Raw genomic sequence first — 19,687 nt, forward strand, 5'->3', positions numbered from 1 at the left:
TGCATTTTTAAATTTAACTTAATTTATTTTCTTAGTTTATTTTTAAAAATTCAAGTATAATTAGCATACAGTGTTAAATTCTTAAAAAAATTCCTTTCAAGTGTATAGTATAATGATTCAACAATTCTATATATTTCTCATTGCTCGTCAAGATAAGTAACCTTAATCCCTTTTATCTATTTCACTCATCCCCCACCAACCTCCCCTCTGGCAACCACCAGTTGGTTCTCTGTATTTAAGAATGTTTTTATTGTCTCTTTTATCTTTGTTCATTTGTTTTGTTTCTTAATTCCACATATGAGTGAAATCACTTAGTACTTGTCTTTCTCTGATTTATTTCAGTTAGTATAATAACTTTCGAGGTCCATCTGTGTTGTTGCAGATGGCAAGATTTCATTCTTTTTAAAGGCTGAGTAATAATCCATAGAGTGTGTGTGTGTGTGTGTGTGTGTGTGTGTGTGTGTGTACGTATACTAAATCTTTAGCCATACATCTATAGATGGACACATGGGTTGCTTGCATATCTTGGCTATTGTAAATAATGCTGAGATAAACATAAAAGTGCATATATCCTTTAAATTGTTTTCATTTTTGTTGGGTAATTTAATGGGATTACTGGATCATATGGTAATTCTATTTTAAATTTTTTGAGGGACTTCCATACTGTTTTCCTCAGCGGCTGCACCAGGTTACATTCCCACCAGCAGTGCATGAGGTTTCCTTTTTCTTTTCATCTTTGCCAACACTTGTTATTTCTTCTGTTTTTTATTTTATACATTCTGACAGGTGTGGGTGATATCATATTGTGGTTTTGATTAGCATTTCCCTGATGATTAGTTATTTTGAAAATCTTTGTATGTGTCCTTTGGCTATCTCTATATCTTCTTTGGAAAAATGTCTAATCAGGTCTTCTGCCCTTTTAAAAATTGGATTATTTGGTTTTTGGGTGTTGAGTTGTATAAGTTCCGTTATATATTTTGTATATGTACCTATAATTGAATATATCATTTACAATATGTCCTCCTATTCAGTAGTTTTTCTTTTCATTTGTTGATGATTTCCTTTGCTGTGTAAAAGCTTTTCATTTTGGCATAGTCCCAATAGTTTGATTTTGCCTTTGTGTCCCTTGCCAAAGGAGACATATCTAGAAAATATGTTTCTATGGTAGATGTCAAAGAAATTAGCACCTATGTTTTTTTCTAGGAATTTTATGGTTTCAGGTCTCACAGTTAGGTATTTAATCCATTTTGAGTTTATTTTTGTGTATGATGTAAGAAAGTGATCCAGTTTCATTCTTTTGCCTGCAGCTGTCTAGTTTTCCCAACGCTATTTGTCAAAGAAACTATCTTTTTCCCATTGTAAATTCCTGTCTCCTTTGTTATAGATCAGGTAACCATAAAAACATAGGTTTATTTCTGGCCTCTCTTTTCTGTTCCACTGATATATGTATCTATTTTTGTGCCTGTCCCATACTGTTTTGATGATTACACCTTTGTAGTGTATCTTAAAACCTAGGATTGTGACACTTCCATCTTTCTTTTTCTTTCTCAAGATTGCTTTGGCTATTTGGAGTCTTTTGTTATTTCATACAAGTGTTAGTAATATTTGTTCTAGTTATGTGAAAAATATTGTTGATATTTTGATAGGGATTGCATGAAATGTGTAGATTACTTTGGGTAGTATGGACATTTAAACAATATTGGTTCTTCTGATCCATGAGCATCACTGTAGTTAAGTTTATTCCTATTTTTGAGAGCAGGGGGTAAGGGCAGATGGAGAGAAAGAATCATACACAGGCTCCATGCCCAGCACAGAGCCTGATGCAGGCCTCCATCCCATGACCCTGAACTTATGACCTGAACTGAAATCAAGGGTCAGATGCTTAACCAACTTGAGCCATCTAGGCACCTCCAGTATTTTATTCTTTTTGGTTCAATTGTAAATGATGTAAATTGTAAATGTTTTCTTAATTTCTCTTTTTTGCCATTTCATTATTAGTGTATAGAAACACAACAGATTTTCACATATTAACTTTTTATCCCAAGTCTATTGAATTTGTGTATTAGTTCTAGTAGTTTTTTGGTGGATTCTTTAAGGTTTTCTATATATAGTATCATGTCATCTGCCAATAATGACAGCTTTACTTCCTCCTTACCAATCTGGATGGCTTTTACTTCCTTTTCTTGTCTGATTGCTGTGGTTCAAACTTCCAGTACTATGTTGAACAAAAGTGATGAGAGTGGACATCCTGATCTTGTTCCTGCTTTTAGAGGAGGAGCTCTTGGTTTTTCACCATTGACTATAATGTTAGCTGTGTGTTTTTCATATAAGGACTTTATTACATTGAGGTATATTCCCTCTAAACCTACCTTGTTGAGAGGTTTTTTATTATGAATGCATGTTGTAGTTTGTCAGATGCTTTTTCTGCATCTAGTGAGGTGATTATATGGTTTATCTCTTTTCTCTTGTCAATGTGATGTACCACGTTGATTGATTTGTGAATACTGAACTACCTTTGCATCCCTGAAATAGATAAATACTGCTTCATCGTGGTGAATGATTTTTTTAATGTATTGATGGATTTGATTTGCTAATATTTTGTTGAGGATTTCTGCATCTATGTTCATCAGAGATATTGGCCTGTAGTATTCTTTTTTGTAGTGTTTTTATCTGGTTTTAGTATCAGGATAATGCTGGCCTCAGAATAAATTTGGATGCTTTCCTTCCTCCTCTATTATTTGGAATTACGAGAAGAATAGGTATTAACTCTACTTTAAATGTTTGGTAGAATTCACCTGTGAAGCCATCTGGTCTTGGACTTTTGTTTTTTGGGAGGAGGGGGTTTTGTTTTTGTTTTTGTTTTGTTTTGTTTTAATTACTGATTTGATTTCACTGCTGGTAATGAGTCTGTTCAAATTTTGTTTCTTTCTAATTCAATTTTGGAAGGTTGTACAGATTGTTGGCATTTAGTTTTACATAATATTCTCTTAGAATCTTTTCTATTTCTGTGGTGTGGGCTATTATTTTTCATTTCTGATTTTATTTATTTGAGATCTCTCCCTTTTCCTAATGAGTCTAACTAAAGGTTTATCAATTTTGTTGATTTTTTCAAGGAACCAACTTTTGGCTTCATTAATCTGTTTTATTGTTCTTTTAGTCTCGATTTCATTTTTTTCTGCTCTAGTTTTTTATTATTTTCTTCCGTCTATGGGCATTAGGCTCTGTTTTCCTTTTTATAGCTCCTATAGGTATAAAGTTAAGTTGCTTATTTGAAATTTTTTTTGCTTCTTGAGGTAAGCCTGCTTTGCTATAATCGTCCCTCTTTGAACAGCTTATGTTGCATCCCCAATATTTCGGACCACTGTGTTTTCATATTCATTTCTCTCCATGTATTTTTTAATTTCCTCTTTGATTTCTTGGTTGACACATTCATTGTTTAGTAGCATGTTATTTAGCCTCCATCTATTTCTGTTATTCTGTTATTTCTTTTCAGCACTTTTTTTTGGGGGTGTGATTGACTTCTAGCTTCATACGATTGTGGTCAGAAAAGATCCATGATATGATTTCAATATTTTTTAATTTGTTGAACCTTGTTTTGTGGCCTAGTATGTGATCTATTCTGGAGAATGTGTCATGTAGACTTGAATGTATTCCAGTGTTTTTGGAAAGAATGTTCAAATTTATCTGTTAGATCCATTTATTTTTTTAAAATATTTTATTTATTCATGAGAGACACAGAAAGAGAGAGAGGCAAAGACACAGAGGGAGAAGCAGGCTCCATGCAGGGAGCCTGATGTGGGACTTGACCCTGGGACTCCAGGATCACGCCCTAGGCCAAAGGCAGGTGCTAAACTGCTGAGCCACCCAGGGATCCCTAGATCCATTTAGTTTAATGTGTCACTCAAAGATTCTGTTTCTTTGTTAATATTCTGCCTGGAGCATCTATCCACTGATGTGAGTGGGGTGTTCAAGTTCCCTAGTATTGTATTACTGTCAGTTTCTTCCTTTATGTCTGTTAATAGTTGCTTTATGTATTTAGTTCTTATGTTGGGTCTACAAATATTTACAACTGTTATATCCTCTTGTTGGATTTTTGCCTTTATCATTATGTAGTGTCCTTCTTTGTCTCTTATTCACAGTCTTTATTTTAAAGTATATTTTGTCTGATAAAAATACTGCTATCCCATCTTTCTTTTTGCTTCCATTTACATGGTATATGCTTTTTCCATCTCTTCACTTTCAATTTACTTGTGTCTTTAGGTCTGAAATAAGTTTCTTATAGGTAGCCCATAGATGGGTCTTGCTTTTTTTTTTTTTTTTTTAATCCATCGGTCACACAATGTCTTTTGATTGGAGCATTTAGTCCATTTACATTCAAAGTAATTGTTGATTAGTATGTACTAATTGCCATTTTGTTACCTGTTTTCTGGTTGTTTTTGTAGTTCTCTGTTCCTTACTTCTTTTGCTTTCTTCCCTTGTGGTTTGATGGCTTTCTTTAGTGATATGCTTAGATTGCTTTCTCTTTATTTTTTGCATATGTATTATAGGTTTCTAATTTGCATCTGCCCTTACACTCATATATAACATCTTATGCATATAGCAGTCTATATTAAGTTGATGGTCACTTAAGTTTGAACTCATTCTAAAAGCACTAGTTTTCCTCCCCCTCCCATGTTTTATGTATATGATGTCATACTTTATCTCCTCTTATTTCATGAATCTCTTGACTGATTTTTTATAGATCTGATTTTACTGCCTTTGTGCTTTAACCTCCAACCTTGTTTTATGAGTGATTAATCTAATACTTTTATTATGTTTATATTTAACTGTGAAATTTTTTTCCTTTCACAATTTTATTACTCCTGAGTATGGCCTTTTCTTTACATTCAAGGGATTCCCTTTAATGTTTCTTGTAAGTCTGGTTTATTTGTGATGAACTCCTTTAACTTTTGTTGTCTGGGAAATTCTTTATCTCTCCTTCTATTCTGAATGATAGCCATATTGAGTAAAGTATGTTTGGTTGTAGGTTTTTTTCTTTTCATTCCTTTGAATATATCATGCCACTTTCTTCTGGCTTGCAAAGTTTCTGCTGAAAGAAATCAGCTGAGCCTTAGGGGTTTCCCTTGTATGTAAATGTTTTCTTGGGGCAGCCTGGGTAGCTCAGTGGTTTAGTGCCGCCTTCAGCCCGGGGCCTGATCCTGGAGACCCAGGATCGAGTCCCGTGTTGGGCTCCCTGCATGGAGCCTGCTTCTCCCTCTGCCTGTGCCTCTGCCTCTCTCTTTCTCTATGTCTCTCATGAATGAATAAGTAAAATCTTTAAAAAAAATAAATGTTTTCTTTTCTCTTGCTGCTTTTAAACTTCTCTCTTTATCACTATTTTTTGCCATTTTAATTATTATGTGTATTGAGGTGGACCTTCTTGGGTTGATTTTTATTGGAGGCTCTCTGTACCTCCTGGAATCAGATACCTGTTTCCCTTCATAGATTAGGGAAGTTTAGAGCTATTAATTTTTAAAATAAATTTTCTCCTTCCTTTCTCTTTTCTCTTTCTGGGATCCCAAAATGCAAATGTTATTATGCTTGATGAGTTCCCTTAACCTATTCTCATTTTTTGTTATTCTTTTTTTTTTCTGTTCATTTTAGTTTCTTTCCAGTACTCTGTCTTCCAGCTTGCTGATCCATTCTTCTGCCTCCTCAACTGTACTTTTGATTCCTTTAGTGTATTTTTTATTTCATTTATTGAGTTCTTCATCTGATTGTTTTTTTTTTTATATCTTCTATCTTTTTGTTGAAGGTCTCACTAGATCCTCCATTTTTTTCTCAAGTCCAGTAGGTGTAATTACCTTGATTTTTTTTTTTTTAATCAGGCATATTCTTGTCTTTGTTTCATTTAGCTCTGTTCCTGGTGATTTTGTCCTGTTCTTTCATTTGTGACATATTCCTCTGTCTCCTCATTTTGTCTGTGTTTCTATGTATTAGGAAAAGCAGTTATGTCTCCTGGATCTTGAAAGTAGTAGTTTTATGAGGTAGAAGCCTGTGGTGCCCTGTAGCACAACATCTTCTGTTCAGCAGAACCAGGCACTCCAGAGGTGTCTCCTGTGTGGGTTTCATTTGCCCTAATATTGTGGCAGCATTCTTTGCCTTCAGTCCAGTCAACTGCAATGGCTCACTTTACCTGTTGTGGGCAAGATTTGGTCCCTGTGCTGTTAAGGGGCCAGCCAGGGGTGCCTGTGGGCTGTAGTTGGGTGATGGGGCAGTCAGACCAGAGGCCTGCCCTCTCAGCCTGTTTGTCAGGATTGCAAAGTGACCCCAAACTGCAGGGCTTTCTCTCTGTGCTGCCACCCTGGAGGTTTTTATTGGTGGGTGGGGCTGGCAGTTAGACAGATACTTCCCCCATACCATTGGGGCTGCAAATGTACTGATCAGCAGGGCACTCTCTCTACACTGTCAGTTGTAAGGCCAGGCTGCTAGGGCTGCAGTGGAATTGGAGTGTGGTTATCTTCCTCTCTCACCAGGACAGGAGTCACTTTGGAGTGGTGCCAGTCCCTGTTGGGGCTGCTTGCAGGATGAGATGCAGTAAGGGCCACTTTAGGAGGACTCCTACAGAGTGGAGTGGGTTAGATGGGGTGAATTCACAATAGAATGCAGGGGTGGGGTGCACAGTGTCAGCAAGGTAGGTGGAGGGTATTGAAGCTGGTTTCCAAGATGTCTGATCAAGATGTCAAGATCTAGGCTTCGGGTAGGGGTAGGCAGGTAGGAAGAAATGGCATTTTATAGCTCTTTTGTTCTTGGAGAACTCTCCTAAAGATCTCTGCCCCTCTAGCATGCATTCTGAAATTAGTAAATAAATCTCCTTCCCATAACCTTGTGCCTTTTCAAACTGCTGCTTCTATGCTGTATCTAGGTGGGATTGTTTGTTGTACTGTCTCATTAGGGGCAGGGATTCAGATTCTTATCTCTCTCCATAGCTCCCAGAGTTGAGTCTGCCAATTTTTTAAGTTCCAGAGTTAAGTCTCACTGGTTGTTAAAAAAAAAAAAAAAAAAAAAACTCACAAAGTTAAGTTCCAAGGGTTTGCAAAGCCAGCTGTTATGGGGACTTATATTCCTCCTGTAGATCCCCTGTGCCTGGGATCCTTGGTATAAGGTCTTCTCTGTGCTTATGGAGTCCTTCACATTTTTGCTTAGTCTCACCAGGAGTCTGGCTCCCCATGGCATCTTTGCCCCCTACATTTTTTGATGTGACGTCCTCTCTCTGATGAACTGTGGAAAGTCTATTCTGCCAGTCTTTGGGTCATTCTCTGCTGTGGTCGCACTGATGTGGCTGTTATCCAGGTGTGCTCCTTGGACCAAATGAACTTGGGATCCTCCTACTCTGCTGTTTTCCCAGGAGTCCTCCGATTTTTAAATAAATATTTTAAAATGTTTTTAGTTCAATCATCACAGCATACATAAAAATTATGATAAAGAATGTTTTATAACTAGACAGTTTATTTTTTATTGTGTTGCTTATGTAGTAACTTCAAGTACTAAATACATCTTTAATAAGTATCTTTGTCTTTATGGGGCCAGTTGCTGTGAAAAGATTATTCTTTAGGTCAAAAGTAAAGTTAATTTAGGATTTGGGCTTTTTAAAAAAGATTTATTGATGATTTATTTGAGAGAGAGAGAGAGAGAGAGAGAGAACATAAGCAGGAGGGGCAGAGGGAGTGGGAGAGAGAGAATCTGAAGCAAACTCTGTGATAAGCATCGAGCCCAACACAGGGCTTGATCTCACAACCCTGAAATCATGACCTGAGCTGAAACCAAGAGTCAGATGCTCAACCAACTGTGCCACCCAGGCACCCCATTTTTTTTAACACTAATACTGGATATTGGCTTATAAAATATATCCCTTTTTACTACTACATTATCTTAGAATATAGTAGATCCTAAGTATGATTATTTAGTACATAAATGTTCTGTCAGTGGAAAATCTCTTTATCTACTGTGTAGGTCATAAGCTTCTGAGAATAACTTTGCATCTCAAGTAATCTTGGATCTAAGGGGAACCTAAGAAATTAGTCTAATCCCTCACCCCTTGTCTCTGTCTGCACACATACACTCACTTTTAGATATGACACTGTGGTCTGTATGGCCATATTCTTTGCACAGAGAATTATCAACAGTCTCTAACTTTTGCTTTATGTTCTATTTTTCTCCTGTGATTTTAAGGGGAATCTACACATAATTCAAGGGTCCCCTATAGTTTGCCTGCTTTAAACACCTGTGGGTCTATTATAGTTTGAAATTATCACCACTAGTAAGTGATTTACTTAAAAACATTTCCTCTTAAGAAAACCCTGAACAATTATGGTACTTGGAAATGTTGACCATAGTTGTGAAGGTGACATGGTCACACTACAGTAGTAGCTGGTCCCAACTATTCCCTGAAGTGGTGGATCCTTCAGGCCCCAGAGGAAAAAAGCATGGCCAAGATCTGAAGCCTCAGAAGAGAAATACTTTAGATGCACTCCATGCTTCGAGGCATGGTGGGCAGCGAGAGGGCACTGGGCACATCGACCCCTGGCCACAGCCTGACACAAACTTTATCGTATTTACTACCTCACCACAAAAACCCGAATAATGTAGATTTGGATTATGTAGAGAAATGGTTGGAGAGAGATGAATTTCATAGTGACTAAGAGAAGTAAGCATTTAACTAAAAACTAGGAAAATAACAAACAGGAAAGAAGGTCAGACCCTGAAATTAGCAAATTGAAAAACAAAACAAAAAATGCACATAAAATGTCTTTAGTAATCAAATACTGTGTGCCCTTTTACCACGCATGCCTTCCCCCAACCTCATTTGAATGTAGTATATGTTTCTTCCTGAGAGTGAAGAGAAGCAGCTTAAATCATCACAGTAGATTATAGGAGATTACTATTTTGAACAGCTGTTCTAAATGTGTGATTTGTGATCTGCTACTGAACCACAATATCCCATCACTTTAAATGGCTGATTAATGACTTTAATCTACATTTTCTCTATTTTAAACTATTTCATCACTAAAGCAGTTTCTAAAAACTATTAAACAACTAATGAGAGGGTCTGCTTTTCAGAATTACCACAATGACTTGTGATTTCTTGTATCAGTAAGTGTTTACTCAAAGCCTTCATTCTTTTGAGAGATAGAATAACATAGCACATAAATATCTGGGCTCTGGAGTTAAATTTTTGGGGTCATATCTAGCTCTTAATCCCTCTATGTTCATGTTGTAATGATACCAATCTCATTGGACTTCTTATTCAACAGATGCTTGTTGAAGCCAATTGGGTGCCACATAGTTTCTAGGCACTGGGGGCATGGAACAGACAAAACCCCTTGCTCACAAGAGCTTATGTTGTAATGGAAGAAGACAGAAAATAATACACACAAAAATCAGTAAACTATGTAGTATGTTTGAAGGCATAAAGTGCTATGGAGAAAAATAGAACAGTATAAAGAGGATGAGAGTACTGGAAGGGAGGGATGCAATTTTGAATAGGGTCATCATGGTAGGTCTCACTGAAAAGATAAATTTGAAAAAAGACTTCAAAGAGATGATGCTGAGAGCCATGCTGATGTATGGAGGATGCATATTCTAGACAAAGGGAATAGGTAGCATAAAGGTTTTGAGGTGGGAGCATGCTTGGCAGGTCCGAAAAAAAGAAAGGAGTCTGTGTGGCTGGACCTCTCCCATGAACAAGTTGGGGAGAGTAGATGATTTAAAGAGGTAGAGGGTGGGAAGTCAGTTGAGTAGGGCCTATGGACCATGGTAAGGACTTTCACCCTGGGTAGAATAGTATTGCATAATAGTATAGAATGTTTTGAGCAGAAGAATGGCAGAAAGTCCCCTTTTTTAAAAAAAGGATCACTTTGGCCTCTGTGTTAAGGATTGATGTTTGGGGGACAAGTGTGGAAGCAGAGACCAAAATAGGTGATCAAAACAATAAGATAACCATGGCTTGGACTAATGTGGTAACAATTGGGAGTGGTAAAAAGATGTTGAATTTTATTTAATTAAGTAAATTAATTAATTTTTAAAAGATTTTACTTTTAAGTAAAAGTAAAGCCATCATGGGACTTGAATCTATAATCTCAAGATCAAGAGTCGACATGCTCCACCAACTGAGCCAGCCAGGTGCCCCAAAATGTTGAATTTTAAATAAATTTTACTTTATTTTAAACATTTATTTATTTATTTGAGGGAGAAAATAGGAGTATTAGTGGGGGAAAGGTAGAGAATCTCCAGCAGACTTCCCATTGAGCATGGAGCCCAATGTGGAGCTTGATCTAATGATCCCGAGATCATGACCTTAGCTGAAACCAAGAGTTGGACACTTAACCAACCAAGCCACCAGTCACCTGAATTTTGAATACATTTAAAAAAGTAGAGTCAATAGCATTTGGTCATGATTGGATATGGAGTGTGAGAGAAAACAAGGATTTTGGCTTAAGCACTTGGAAATATGGAATTGCCCCTGAGGAGGGGAAAACTGTGGTGGAGCAGGTTTTAGGAAGGAGATCACAAGTTCAGTTTTGGCCTATTACATTTGAGATGCCCATTAGACATCCAAATGGAGAGGGTGAATTGTCCAAAACATTTATGAGTCTGGAGTTAGGGGATATAGGTCCCAGCTGGAGATCACTATGGGAACTGTCAGAATGTTGTGGAATTCAAAGCAGTGAAACTGGGTAATAGCATGAGTTTGGGATCTGGAATCAGACGACTTGATACCACCACGTATTAGCTGAGGAACTTTTGGAAAGCCACTTTGCTTCTCTATGACTCATTCTCTCCTCCTATAAAATGAGAAGAATAATAGTAACTACTTCATGGAGTTAAAATAAAAATTTAAATCAAAGTCACTAATACCTGTAAAACACTTAGAACATAACATACTCAATGAATGTGAACCGTTCATTTTCACTACAGCTATTCTGTATACCTCCTAGAATACCCCAAGTCCTGCACAGACTCATGTGATTAATGTGGCAATACAACTTTTTATCCTGTGATTTATGTTTATGGTTTGGTGTGGTTAATTGGTACTAATTCCCCTGAGTTGGTCTTGCTTCCAGACTTAAACTGGCCTGGATTTTTGGTATTTGGTCTGCCTGAGTTGTTGATACATTTTGAAAACCTGTATATATTTTAATATGTGTTACTTGTTCCAAAAAAAATCTTATGAGTTTCTTCAGCGATGGTCTCCTTTGCTTTTCTCAGTGCTCAGCAGAGGAGCAGTCAGGTTCACAAGAAAAACACAATTGGAAATCAGGTAGGAATTTTTAGAATAATCAGTGCATGCCTGCCCCAGAGAATTGGAACTCAGTCGCTTGATTATTTTTTAATGCAAAATAATCGTGTGCAAACTTTGCTGAAAATGCAGCTTTTTGTTTTGTTTTTGCTTGTAAGGTTTTTGGAGTGTGTTGCATTTTATTTATTTATTTATTTTTGCTATTTTATGCACTTTATGATTTATTTTAGATAACTTTTCTGCTATTTGCTCTGCTTTTCACAATTGACTCTTTGTGTCCTACTTTGCTTGCTTATGTTACCCCTAAACTTGATTTAACATCAAATCTGTGAGTCAGTTCAAGTTTAAAATACGGTGAGTAGTTGCATGAGCTTCTGGTGCTGCTGACTAGTTCACACATTTGCACAGCTTGGTAACAGTGAAGGGACAGCTCATAAAGATGGCAGTTGTTGGATTGAATCTCTGCCACAAAAAATTCCTGTTGGTTAATGAAGACGTTAATTCCTAAGAAGATCTGATCTTTTAGGTTTTTGTGTTTTGGGCTGACCCGCTGTCTCTAACTAATAGCGCTCTGCAGAGATTGCATTAACTCTGACAGTTTGCTGTTTATTTTATGTTTTATGTGATAATGAATATTTGTATTGTTATTTCTTTTCAAGTCAAAACAATGATGATTTTACATTTTTTTTAAATTCAGAGGTACAATTATTGAACAAATTGAAACCTCTGCTCTAGAATTTTTTCCATTGTTTTGAAAGGAGAAGAGGTAATAACAGACTTTATTTTAAAAACTTTTTTCTGAACTAAAGCATATAATTCTTTGCTATTTCAGGGAACCAATCTTCCGCCTTCAAGGCAAATTGTACGAGCTAAGTTCTGTAAGCTTTACTGTTGCTTTTTCATTTAGCTTCCCAAGGGCACAGTTTGTCTTTAACTGATTAACTCAACTAGCGCTTGCTACTAATTTTTTTAAACTTAGGTTGTCTTGTCCGTAACACTGTATCATTGAAATAAAAATCCTCTTAAGAGGGTTCATCCCTTCACTGCTAATAACTTGCTGTGATTGAAAGGTATGAACTAGTTAACTCTAAAATGCTATAATAATAAACCCTTAACATTGTGGGTGCTTTGATATTTCCCTAATTTTAATGGGCCTTAAAATAATTAAAATCATTAATGATCTTCATCTCTGTCTCTTTGTGCTATGTTGTTATGAGGCGTAAGCCTTTCTCTACAACTTGTATGATCATATTTCCAATAAATGTAGTTGGTGCTTCTAAAAGGTGGGTGAATATTAAACATCTGATTTTGTTGTATTTGTTGATAAGCCTACTCAATTATGTGTATTCATTAAAAAATAAAACAAAACCAAAATCACATCAATTGTTATCTTATATGCCTTTAAAGTTGAATCTTTTAAAACCAGATATTCTATCTTCATTTTATGGAAGTGTAGAGATACTATAAAATTACTGGCATAGGCATTAAACAACAACAGCATTACGCTCCCATTTGTACCACAGATGAAGCAGCCCTAAAGTCTTTTTTCAGTTGTGCTCAAGTTGAGAATGAGATTGGAGCCTGGGCCAATTATTTGCCCCTGACGTTTTGGAAGAAAGACTTTGGAACTAGACATTACTGGGTTCAAATTCTGCTCTGTCACTTAGTAGCACTGTGACCTGGGACAAACTGAACCTGAGTTTGCTCAGTTGTATGATGAAAAGAATAGAAAAGAGGAATAAAAAATATATCTGTAGGATGATTGTGAGAATTAGAAGTAATTTCCATAAAGAGGTTTGCATCTGGGCACTGGATGTGTGCCCTGCAAACAGTATTTCCCTTGCTCTCAGCAGGCAGGTGCTGTTCTTGAAACTTTCAGAAGAAAAATATAAAAATGTAAGAAAATTACAAAAGTTATAAAATGAGAACAATGAAACGTTTGGGGAAATTAGAAGCTTTGGCAAATTATTCTGAAGATTGCAATGCCCATATTATGGCTTGATGTGTCATGGATTTATACATAAAACTTTCTTCATGATCAGAAGCTCTAGGTCACAGAAGTTTATATTTATTGGAAAAGCAATAGTATAGTGGCATGAATGCATATTTTAAAACCAATCTGAAAGGAAATTCAGAACAGTTTTCGATTATATATTGCTTCCAAATGCTGAAATAATGCTAATTGTGTTTCTGTGACTTTACTTTCATTGAGTACTTCAAAGCCCACACAGTATGGAAGTCTTTAATTCAAGATAATAGAATTGGGTGAGTCTTATAATAGAATATAGATCCCTACCCAAAACACTTGGGGCCAGCTGTGCCATTAATGTCAGAATTTTTTGGATTTTAGAAGAAAAGTATATTTTTTGGATTTTTAGAAGAAAAATATATTTTTGGATTTTAGAAGAAAAATATATCACATATATCCTATGTTACCCAATATTCATGTGGGGTCAAGAGTCAGCACCCTTTAATTAAACATGTTATGTTTCTTCATTAAAGCAAATGAACAATCATCACACTAAGTGGATTAAATGAGAGATAAACATTTTCATATCAGGTTATATTTTGCTGCTAAATTTTTGTTTTGTTTTGTTTATTTGTTTTACTTTTCTATTTTAAATGTTTTTAGAGAAGGAAAGAGAGAGAGAGAGAGAGAGAGAGGCAGGGGAGGGGCAGATCAGAAGGAGAAAGAGAATCTTAGGCAAGCTCCAGGCCCAGTGCAGAGCACAACACAGGGCTTGATCTCACCACTCTGAGATCATGACCTGAGCTGAAATCTGGATTTGCTGCTTACCTGATTGAGCCACCTAGGTGCCCCTATTTGTTTTAAACAAAAACCTTTTGGACACCTGGGTGGCTCGGTGGTTGAATGTCTGCCTTCAGCTCAGGTTGTGATCCAGGTGTCCTGGGATTGAGTCCTGCATCAGGCTCCCTGCAGGGAGCCTGCTTCTCACTCTGCCTATGTCTCTGCCTGTCTCTATGTGTCTCTTATGATTAAATAAATAAAATCTTTAAAAAAATTTTAAAACCCCCCAAACCTTTTACTTTGCAAGTAAGGGGTTATGAACCTAAATATCTTATATTCCAGGATCAAGTTCTGTAATTACATGCAGTACAGTATATTTTAGAAAATCTTTTATTACTTTTTGCTACTTAGCAGAAACGAACCATACCTATTTGAAATCATTTTCTTTATGAATCTGAATGTCTGAGGTTGATTTGAATTTGTATAAAAAGTTTTTGCCGATTAAGAAGCTCAAAGCCAGGGACCCTTGGAGCCCAGACTGTTAACTGATGCTGCTTTTTATGGTTGGTGGGGCTGAAATACCCTCTGCTATGATAGTTCATCCATTGTGATATTCCCTTTGGGCTCCTGGTTATAAAAGATCCTGCTGTACAGAGTCTGCTCTGAAATATTTTAGAAGGATTTAAGGAAAGCAAAACCCCTCTTTTTTTTTTTTTTTTAAAACCCCTCTTTAAAGACTATCTTGTTCATTTATGGCTGCCCAGAAATTTGTTGGCTTGAAATTTCCACAAGTTGATGTCAACATTTGTACAAAAAAATGTGAGCACACGATTAGCTTAAAGTTATACTTCCCGATAATTTAAATGCAACCTTCATTCATCCCTTCACTCATCAAATAAGTATTCAAAACCTAAGAGCATAAAAAATGTGGTAGACGTTTAGAACTGAAAGATGAATAATTCATGGGTCCTATCCTCAGGGACCTCACAGCCCATGGGGGATGATGGTAAGTAAACAAACTGAAGTCTACCTCTTTTTTTTCAAGGCAACTTCCTTCTGGTCCTTCAGGTCACATTGAAATGTCACTTCGGGAATATACTGGCCCTGACCATTAGATCTAAAATCACCTTCCCCTCTTGTGTCTTGACATTATCTATTATCTTCTTATGTTGTTAATTATTTTTTCATCTTCCTTCACTAGGGCCTCAGCTCTACTGAAGTGTTTTTTTTTTTTTTTTTTTTTTTTTGTGATGCTGAAAGCCATGGAGTATCATTGTAAGGTTTCAAGTATAATCATAAATTTTAGCAAGATGAGTCTGCCTGTATGTGAAAGGTTTTGAAGGGAGGACAAGGTTAGAAAAAGGAGATGAGTTAGGAGGCTGTTTTTTTTTTTTAATTTTTATTTATTTATGATAGTCACAGAGAGAGAGAGAGAGAGAGAGGCAGAGACACAGGCAGAGGGAGAAGCAGGCTCCATGCACCGGGAGCCCGATGTGGGATTCGATCCCGGGTCTCCAGGATCGCGCCCCGGGCCAAAGGCAAGTGCCAAACCACTGCGCCACCCAGGGATCCCAAGTTAGGAGGCTGTTGCAGACAAGAGATTATAGTGATCTGGGCTTGGTGTTTGTGCTGGATTTGAGGAGAAGCTGATGCATTGAGGAGGATTTGTGATGAACTGGATGTTGGGGAGAGGACTTGTCATCATCAGCAATGCTGTTTAGATATCTGATTTAGGCACAGGTGAGATAATGGTGCTCTCCATGGAGAAGGAAGTATAGTGAGAAACTCAGATTTGGATTCAGTTAGGAAGGGTAGATATGTTGAATATGAGTTACTGTGGGAGAAGGAAGTAAAAGTGTCCAGAGAGTTGTTGGATAAAAGTGTCTAGAGTTGAGAAGAGACAGAGAACTATTTATCTCAAAGGTAGTAGGAAGCCATTGAAGAGTTTTTAGGGAAGGGATATCATCTGACTTGTATGGTGGAAAGATTGTGTGTCGGCCATATGGGATGATTTGGAGGAGTAAAACTAGAAATGTAGAAATTGGTGAAGATGTTTTTGAAATGATTCAGGTAAAATACAAATGTTGGTACCAACTGGTATGTAGACAGGAAAGATCCAAAATACATTTAGAGGGTAGGAAGAGTTATAAATAGTTGTGGAATTGGGAGGAGGGAGTTCTCTTTCCAGGCAATGGCTCAGGACATACCCTGACAAAGGGAGTGCAGGGGAAGAAGAAGCAGATTTTAGGGGAAAAGGTGATGATTTCAGTTTCAGATACATTTTTTGGTGCCTATTGAAGATATCAATAGGGTTAAATTTCAAGACTTGTCTGGACTGGAAATATGTTTTACAGCTCTCAATGTATACATGGTAGTTGAAATCATGGAAGTAGATGAAATTGCCTCCAGTGGATAAAAGCATGGAAGAAAATACAGGATTTAAAGGCTAATGGAGAAATAAAGAGTTGGGGCAGAATGAGAAACTGAGAAGGAATCTAAGGAGTAAAAGAGAGGTAGGCAGACTTGGAAAACGGTATGGTGAGAGCCAACACAAGAGATCGGTTCAAGGCGGGGGAATGACCAGTTAATATTGAATGTTTCCTAGAGATCAAGAATCATTGGGGAAGTTGTCAAAATAAGTGGACTGGTAGGAGGTCCTGTGAGGTGCTGGGGGTCACCTGAGTCATTACCAGTCCTTTTGGTCTTGTGAATGACTCTTCTACTCTATAGCTAAAAGGTAGCATTACTTTTGTACCTTTCAGCTAAAATAAAGTTGAGAAACCAGACAATTGAGCTGAGCTGAGTTTTTTCCAGGGAGGCAGCAAATGTAGTCAAGGGAACAGAAGGGAAGTTTTGAGAAGATAGGTTTAAATAAAGGATTGTATAATCTCATATGAATAGTTTTGATTGCTGTATTAGTTAGGAAAAGTTAACCAAATATCAAACAATCCCAGAGTTTCAGTTCAATCCCAATTCCACCCCAGAGGTCAACTCGGTCAACTCCATAGCTTAACAAACAACAATTTAATTCAGTGAAAGTCACTGAGGTGCTGGTGGTAGGAGGTGGGGGGCATCCCGCTTTACATGGTTGGCCCATGGACTTTAGAATCCTCTTTATTCTTCCAGCAGATGGGGAAGAGGAATAAGCCTGAGTGAAGGAAGGTTTTTTTTTGTTTTTTTGTTTTTTAATTTTTATTTATTTTTGATAGTCACACAAAGAGAGAGAGAGAGGCAGAGACACAGGCAGAGAGAGAAACAGGCTCCATGCACTGGGAGCCCGATGTGGGACTCGATCCCGGGTCTCCAGGATCGCGCCCTGGGCCAAAGGCAGGCGCCAAACCGCTGCGCCACCCAGGGATCCCTGAAGGAAGTTTTTAAGGACAAGCCTGAAAGTGTCACACATTTCCATTCCATTGATTGATCAGAAGTCAATCATTTGGCCTTGGGGAAACAGAAAAATATAATCTGAACTTGTGCCCAGAATAAAAAAAAAGACAAAAGATGGTGTGGACTGAGAACGGAAAGGAAATGAGCAAGCCAGAGGAATGAAGAGTTTACTGAAATTGGAGAAAGAGTGTACAGTAGTCCCCTTTTATCTGTGGGGGACCCACTCCAAGAGCCCCGATGAATGCCTGACATTATGCGTAGTACCAAACCCTACGTATATGTGTTTTTTCTATACATACCTGTGATAAAGTTTAATTTATAAATTAGGCACAGCAAGAGAATAACAATAAGTAATAAATTAAAATAATTATATTAATATACCATAATAAAAGTTGTGTGAATGTGGTCTCTCTCGAAATATCTTACTATACTGTAGTCATCCTTCCTGTGATGATGTGGGATGATAAAATGCCTCTGTGATGAGAAGTGAGGTGAATGACACAGGCACCGTGGTATAGCATGAGAAGGAGGCTCATCTGCTTCTGGGCTGCAGTTGACCGTGGATAACCAAAACCACAGAAAGCAAAACCTCAGATAAAAGGAAACTAACATACCAGGATGATGAGGAAAAGGTGGTAGGATTGGAGGGTGACATCAGGGAGTGGGACGTTGTATCTCAAGGCTAGCAAGAGAATGCCCCTGGAAGTCACAGGGGTTATTAGAATATGAAGGAGCAGATATTTGGAGAAGGAGAATGACAAATGATAACTGTGGATATTGGTAGAATATGTTTGTCCTCAGAAGCCATGGGCAGCTGAAGAGAAATGGGGATAAAATTTCCGAGATTTAAGGCCTAGGATATATTGAAGCCAGGAGGATTACATGGCTGATAATTCATTCCTTTAGTTATCAGAATCTAGGGCAGGAAGGCACAGCTGACATGCTCACTGGCCCAGACTGCATCGAACTGTAATTGTAAAATTAGGAAGAATTTTTCTTTAGGCAGGGAACAGAGCAGGTGCTTACAGGAGCCTGAATATTAGGGTACCTCCTAGTCCTGGGCCTGTTTGTTTTGTTTTTCACCAATGTGCCTTCTATTGCTAACTTGAGATTGGAGTATGAAATTCAGCTTTCCCAAACTTACAGGTCTCCACATTATTTGGATTCCCAAATTTCTTGAATTGTTGGCTACAAGCAGAGAGGACCTTTCTCATCAAAACAGGGTTTTTTTTTTCCTCCCTACCTTCTTGAAAGGTAGTCTCTTTTCTGTAGGACCCCCTACAGGTCTCAAAAGATTATCAACACACCCCAACATCCGGAAATTGTCCTACCAAGTTACCTAGTTATTCAGCCTCTGTAAGTACATGGTTTGGGACCAATATTAAAAGAGGTGAGAGTTTACTTGGCTAATTTATAACTGGTTAGGAAGTTTGCCAACTTCCTGGGCTACAGCAGAGGGCGCTGCCCATCCTTCTCTCTTCCCTGGTCAGTTTAGCTAATTCTACCTTTGGGATCTGACATTCAATTCCCATACTCACTTGACTTCCCGGTACTGTTACCTAGATGAGGATTCTTTCAGGTGTAAATTTCAGAAAAGCTTAACTTACAGGACCTTGGGGAAAAAAAGTGAATTAATTAGTTTACATGTTTGAATATTTCGGAAATAAGGTACCCATGGTTCAAACTGTCGGAATGAACCATGATGAACTGGATGAACTCTTTCCTTTTTTACTTTTGCTTCTTTGCTGTTGGCTCTGCTCTTGGGCCTCAAAGGACTGCAGTATGACAGCTATCAGCCTCCAGGGGATTTCCTACTTTGTCCAGCAGAAATAAATGAATCTTCCTCCCAGAAGTTTCAGAAAAACTCCTGAGGTTCACTCTGATTGATCAGGTGTGGATCTGTGCTCATTCGTGAGCCAATCCCTGGGGCCACAGGATGAAGTGTACTGATTGGCTCGGGCCAGATCACACGGCCTAAGGAGTAGGGCTGGGCTGGGCTCCTCTGACAACAGTCTGAACTATTGTTGAAAGAAGAGGGAATAGACCCTGGAGGATGTGTATTAGAGATGATGGCTGCAGGTACTTGCTGAGCATTGTTTGTCTTCACAACAATTTCATTTGGATAATAGGATTCTTAGGTATATTTTCTTCTTAAAGAAATATAACATGGTTAATACCACATTATTAAAACCCTATGGTTTATTTACTGATTAATGGTTTTGTTTTGTTTTTTTCCCAGTTCATCCTCTGATTTTCTCTCCCCCTTCATTTTC

General features: G+C 37.6%; 1 protein-coding gene across 8 annotated transcripts in view; it reads left to right on the forward strand.

Annotated features, from left to right (window-relative positions):
• DNM3 (dynamin 3) overlaps nucleotides 1-19,687 on the forward strand; it is a 545,518-nt gene that overhangs the window by 233,243 nt on the left and 292,588 nt on the right. For 5 of the 8 annotated variants that reach the window (XM_041753175.1, XM_041753153.1, XM_041753160.1 and 2 more), the window contains exons 13-14: nucleotides 11,248-11,299; nucleotides 12,111-12,140. In XM_041753175.1, the coding sequence (XP_041609109.1) occupies nucleotides 11,248-11,299; nucleotides 12,111-12,140 (82 nt within the window). The remainder of the gene's footprint in view (nucleotides 1-11,247; nucleotides 11,300-12,110; nucleotides 12,141-19,687) is intronic. The other 3 variants (XM_041753165.1, XM_041753191.1, XM_041753207.1) reach the window with 1 other exon arrangement.

Source organism: Vulpes lagopus, chromosome 1, assembly GCF_018345385.1.
Source record: "Vulpes lagopus strain Blue_001 chromosome 1, ASM1834538v1, whole genome shotgun sequence".
NCBI classification, from domain to species: Eukaryota; Metazoa; Chordata; class Mammalia; order Carnivora; family Canidae; genus Vulpes; species Vulpes lagopus.